The sequence below is a fragment of the Typha angustifolia genome, chromosome 8 (assembly GCF_048772165.1).
Source record: "Typha angustifolia cultivar Huaian chromosome 8, ASM4877216v1, whole genome shotgun sequence".
NCBI classification, from domain to species: Eukaryota; Viridiplantae; Streptophyta; class Magnoliopsida; order Poales; family Typhaceae; genus Typha; species Typha angustifolia.
Genome location: NC_133246.1, coordinates 12,088,182 through 12,094,376, shown reverse-complemented (window position 1 = coordinate 12,094,376; position 6,195 = coordinate 12,088,182). Strand labels below are relative to the sequence as shown.

Here is a 6,195-nt window from a genome sequence, read left to right as displayed (position 1 = left end):
ATGATGGGGGCATTCATATTCACAATGCAGATGTGATTTTTCATACTCCATTTTGCAAACTTTTGGAAGTTTAGTTTTGGGCTATTATTGGAGAAGGTATATACGAATTTAGATCTAACCTTCAATTATTTTGGACTATTAAAGCTTTTACCTTAAAGTGTTGAAGAGATCAAGATTATGGCCTAACATCTATAATTGAAAAAAAGGGGGAGGATTCGAGGCAAAAGGTGTTGAGTCATTTTCTATGCATCCCATCTTCAATGCATCTTCAAAAACTTTAGAAACTGGGACAGAAGCATTAACCTTAAAGGTTACTAAGGTTTAGAATCAATCATGAAAAGTAGTATATCATAGGCTTGAGAGAAGGCTCGAGCAAGGAAGACCTTACAATCTTATAACTATTGTATAGTTTTAGTGATTAATTTAATTTTGGATAGGATTCGTAAATCATTATCCTAGGTTTATGAGGTTTTTTAAGTAATGTGTTTGTTGATAGAATCTCTACACTTTATTTTTTTTGCATTATTATATAGATAATATGTTGTATATTCGATCACCTAGGATATTTTATATATATATATATATATATATATATATATATATATATATTTATATATGTAGACGAACTATTTTATTGCAGGGAAAGTATACATCTTTATGAGTTCTGTAACTATCTATTTCATTTTATAACAAAAACCAAAACATAGGGAATCCATAAGTTGTGGTTTTAATTTGTCTTTAATCATATGTTCCTGTAATTTTATGTATATATATGCATATGCATGCATAGGTGTATATATATATATATAATTTCCTTCTAGCTGTACGTTATGTTATTGTCTATCGTAATTTGATCATTTTATCAAATGAACCATAAACTTACGTATCTTTATCTTGGAATTATGTGATCACATCTTTAGTTGTTCCATAAATCTCTCTTTCTCTCTCTCATTATTATCGTTAGCAAAGTTCCTCTTTTAGTGGCTGATAACTCCAAAGAGATGTTCGCAGGATTCTACGTACCCTTACTATTCTACTACTTTTTAAGAAAGCAAGGTAACCTTTAATTCTGATCAGTATATATTCAAGACCGGTGTCTGTTAACCTTTCTTGATAGCTGGACGTAACCCTTGTTTCCTTGTTTCTAGTTACATCCTGATGACATATAAGAGTACAGCAACGAATATTAAAATTTTCATATACATCATAGAGTTCCAAAGATCTAACCAAGGAGGTGCCATATTGAAGCATATATAAGAGTCCTGCAGTGCAGCTAACCATCCTCATCTTAATTTTGCACAGATGCTGCGCAAAGATATGATCAGTGCATAGCATCAAGAGCAATCAACCTTCAGTTTAGCAGAGTGACTGCTCATGATGTTATGCCACTTTGTAAATTAAGACACATACCACCTCTCAAAACCCTCCGCCGAAATTAGGAGCCCAGTAGTCTGCACCATTTTCACTTCCAACATGCAAAGTGTAGGACACTGGAACAAGGCACAATCCTCTACTCCTCAAATCCTTCTTTGGTTCATCATCTACCACCTGATGTTAGTAGCAAGTCAATTAAGTCAAAAATGAACTTGTTAGCTATGATTCACATATACTCATGGCCACAAATCGTTCGAGTAATTGCTTTGAAGCTACGCGAAATACCTGCTCAGGTGGTCCCTTTTTCTTCATGGAATTATCATTTAACAACTGCCCAAGAGAATCATGTAATATAGATATCAGCAACACATGGGTATTCTTTAATGAGAGTAAAAGCTGTAAAGCTAAAGGTTTTGTTCTTTTAATGCTTTTTTTTTTTGTCGTAAAAAGAAGCTCTATACAAATATGATTCCTTTTACAGGGGTCATCTTGCTTTTCCTGGGGTGGGTATGGATCCAATGAAGCATACCTGACCAGGGTCTTCTGGGAAAATACAATTCCTCTCTCCTTGCCCCTATAAATAAAGAAAACGTTTTCTACAAATCAGTAGAGTACAAGCATGCAGAGTTTGATAAATATATATAATAATTTGCAACGCAAATCTTTCAGGATATGGTATACTTTAGACAAAAATCATATGCCTAGACACTTCACTATGCTTGCTGTTGGAGACAATTATAATAATTAAATATGATTGACCCTTACAATGGTAATGTGGCAGTAATATACCGTGCAAATCTAAAAAATATATGATATTTCAGAAGGTTCTTTCGAATTTTTACTGAAATTACGTGCTGAAATGCAGAAATATGTTGACGACTTGATGACCATACAAGCTAAGAGTATATTTACCAAAATAAAGTTTATGTACTGAACAACGGTTACATATATACTGCACTCAACTGTAAAAAAAACTATCGAGTAATGGTTTTGTGAATTATCAAAAGGACAACAGCAATTCGGAGGAGAAAGTAGAAGAAATCATGAAAAGGATTACAGTCTTCCTTCTTTTCAGAAGACTAGCAGAACCTTCCATAACAAACAATTAGAGCAGAAATCTACAGTAGTCTTCTCAGACCGGTGAGAGCACGCTCATGCACACGTTTACTTGTGCTTGGGTGTCTACATATGTAGGTAGGTGCTTGTATGCCTACATATGTCGGTGTGTGAAAGAAAAACATAGAGATATAAGAAAGATGAAGGACTAGTAATAGGAACAGTAGTAGCATTGGAAATTGTGGGGGAGAATGGAGATGGAGGTGGGTGGGGCTGGTGTTTCAAGTTACTCACAGTATGCTTGGTGTTCACAGATCCACTGCCCAAGTACGGGGAGCTCAGAGCCTGCATAAGATAAAAGGATAAGTTTGAATGTGTGTGAGAAATAGTCGCACATATTCTCTGAAACACATGGCATTAGAAGACACCAATGACTAAAAGATGCTACATAAAACAACACTGCTTTTTTGCACCAGCTTTAACTGCGTGCTCTTATAACCACCCCTTCTTTTTTGTTTCATTTGCTCCCCATCCTTTCAAAGAGAGAGAGACTGAGAGAGAGAGACTGAGAGAGAGAGAGAGAGAGAGAGAGAGAGAGAGAGAGAGAGAGAGAGAGAGAGAGAGAGAGACCTCAATTTGGCTCTGGAGGAATCTTATGTAGCCAATGGCTTCTAGCAGTACAGACGCAGTGTCAGTCTGGAAAAGAAGCCATGTCAGATCTCCTTTATTTGAATACCAAAGCAGGAAGGGATGGGCTAAAACTATAGATCTACAAAGTACACGACTCGTAGTAGAGATTTATATTAGTAAAGGGAATTGGCAGTACTAGTGTATATAGATACTATGGTAGAGTAATGTATGCTCACATAATTAATACTAGAGGATATATAGTGGTAATACCTTTCCGAATGGAGAAACAAGCTGGTGAAGAGCATTTATTCTATCCCCTAGCTTCTCCTTCCTCACCTGAAACAAAATACTAGCATCATTGAATTGCTATATTCTTCTTCTTCTTATAATGATAAAAAAACAATCATTTTAGGTCATAAAAGCATGAAAGCATTCTTCATATTATTTATATAATTTCAGAAACTGGGTTAGCATGTAACTATATAAGAGAGTAGAGGGAGAGAGAGAGAGAGAGAGAGAGAGAGAGAGAGAGAGAGAGAGATTCCCGATCAAAGTCATATCAAAAGAAGAGAGGAGATTAACCTTGAAAGTAGATTGTGCATATTAAAAGAAGAGAGGAAATTAACCTTGAAAGTAGATTGTGCTGAGGAGCCTTGAATCCTGGCCTTCTTGAAAGCTGAACCAGTTGCTGTGCTCATGCACTGGATAAAGATAAAAGATAAAGTAAGAATTAAGGGCCCCTCTCTATATATATGATCTATGAACCCTAATTAACTCAAGAGAACCATCAACATTTCTTGAGCTCCTCGGTTGTAGAAGACATTACCCTTATCAAGATATCACATAAACAATAACTAAATGGAAATCCTCAACCAAGAAATAAAATATAGCACGAAAGTATAATAAGGATATGAAGATCGATGACGAAAACACACGTATAATTTTTTTAACCAATCAAAGAAAGAAAATAAACAATTATAACAGAGAGCAAAGAGAAATTAAAGAAAGAAAAAGGGTTGGTATTAGATCATGAAAGCAAGTCAAGTTTTCCAACCTCAGATGAATTGTCTGGTTGGCTATGCCTTCCTTCTGGCTTCTTGTTTGAGAAGTCCAACATGTTGCTGCTGAAGCTGCTTGATGTGATACAAGACCTAGGAGAAGTAGCTGATAGAAGTCGACCCCATGGAGATTTTGGTACCTGGATCTCTTCATTCCCATGGATATAGACATACCCAGTACTCTCATAATTCTCTTGCTTTGGACAACAAATATTATGTGCACTACCTGTTGGGTATACAACTTGATCCTCCCAAGCCTCTATCTTTTTAGGTTGAAAAGTATTGGAGCTATATCTCTCTTCTTCCCCAACTAATCCACCCCTGCGAATTTCCACCAGAAACAAAAGGAAAGGAAGTGAATGAGAAAGTAAATCTAAAACAATAACTGCACACACACATATATATAATATCACATGAGATCAAATTGTTCCATCATATCCTGGACTTTGAAATGTTCAAAGTTAAATAAGTCCTTTCAAGGGAATTCTGAAGGACAACGAATTATGAAGAATCTTAGTGGTGACCATATTATGCGCAAAACCAGTTTCCATCTTTATACATGCATAGAGAGAGAGAGAGAGAGAGAGAGAGAGAGAGAGAGAGATAATTACAGCAATAGCTGGCTCCATGATTCTGGCTGGTCCTGGCTGTCATTCCAAGGTGTACTCATAGGGAGGAAATCAGAAGGCTGTGGTTGATGAGAGAAGACTGCTGGAGAAGATGATGAGGAAGAGGAGAGCATGAAGGGAGAAGCTTCTTTAGGAGGTGGCCTCATATTATTCATGCTCCACCAACTAGGACTTTCCCCCATCATCTGCTGCATTAGAGAGGTCTGGAGCTCTCCCCTATTCATCTCTGAATTCTTTGGCCTCTTTTACTTACTCCCCCAAGTCAATCTTTAGAAGCTTTTGCCTCTTTTGCTTCTATGGTTGAGGTACTGGAGAAGAGAAAAGCAGAAGACTTGTTAAGAGGAATCTGATTACATGGGAGGTAGAAGTCTTTTGTTTTGTTTTGTTTCCTTTCCTTCCACCTTTTTATTTACCTTTTCCTTGCTTCCTTTTTTTCCTCCCCTTGCTTTTTTTTTTCCTTTCTCCTTTTGCTTTAACAATAAAACGGGGGAGAAAAGGTGGTAGCACTGCATCAGACCAAAAGGAGTGGTCTGAGTAGGGGTTAGTTCTTAATTTGGCTTCAAGGAGAAGACTAGGACTAGGTTCACATGTGGCAATATTATTTTCTTTAGGATTACGATGTGACAAGTTATGGGTCCTCCAAGCAATAATTTCTGTTAGAAAATAACTGAGGTCTAAATGTTTTATTGGGAGAGGCAAAGAACTAATTTGAGATGATACTTTGACATCTGGACTTTGCCGGGGCTATATAACATTCTTGATTAATAGTATTTATTTGGCTCAAAATGCAACCATGATTTGGTTAAGATCAACTATACTTTGCAATAAATCTTTGGAGATAGAATGATGTCACAGCTTATCATTTGTTGGAATATTGCGCTTGTCCTTAAATATGGTTTGCTGTTCTTTCATGTTACTTATTTGGTGATGGCTAGAAATTTTGGCGTTTCCTTTGAGATCTAACCCACATCACAAAGAAACAACTGGCACTCTTAACTCTTAATACCTTGTAATTAAAAGTTCTGCTGAACCTTGCCAAGAAGTTTATTTTTCATGAGATATTATTTATTCATAGAATTCTCTTATCAATTATAACTTAAAGCTTAATCAATTCTCCAGATCATATTGTTTATCAATTCATAGAACTTTTTCTTTCCTAATTTTGAGTCTAAGGTTGAGCATATATGTAAGTTGCCCACGCTATTCTCACTTAGTAAATAGCTAATGGTGACTACCATGGTCACCTACAATTATTGGAGATTACAAGTCCTTTTTACGTTAAGCATATTATCTTCAACTTTAGTTGCGTATTATCTTCTTTTTTATCTTGACAAAGACAAATGCATGCAAATTCTTGGACTAATCGAACTATACAATAGCTCAATACAATATGTAAATGTTCTAAAGATGCATGGAAAATTCTTTTAGGTTACCTACATAACTATGTA

The 6,195-nt window shown here is 35.9% G+C and overlaps 1 protein-coding gene across 1 annotated transcript; it reads right to left on the bottom strand.

Annotated features, from left to right (window-relative positions):
- Positions 1 to 1,057: 1,057 nt before the first annotated feature.
- On the bottom strand, positions 1,058 to 5,113 carry LOC140766240 (transcription factor bHLH68). Its single transcript, XM_073105722.1, has 9 exons — positions 4,730 to 5,113; positions 4,115 to 4,439; positions 3,687 to 3,761; positions 3,331 to 3,396; positions 3,061 to 3,126; positions 2,725 to 2,775; positions 1,904 to 1,948; positions 1,660 to 1,704; positions 1,058 to 1,548 (listed from the first exon to the last, which is right to left on the bottom strand). The coding sequence occupies exons 1-9, from the start codon at positions 4,969 to 4,971 to the stop codon at positions 1,417 to 1,419; spliced, it is 1,047 nt and encodes a 348-aa protein (XP_072961823.1). The 5' UTR covers positions 4,972 to 5,113; the 3' UTR covers positions 1,058 to 1,416.
- Between the last annotated feature and the right edge of the window lie 1,082 nt (positions 5,114 to 6,195).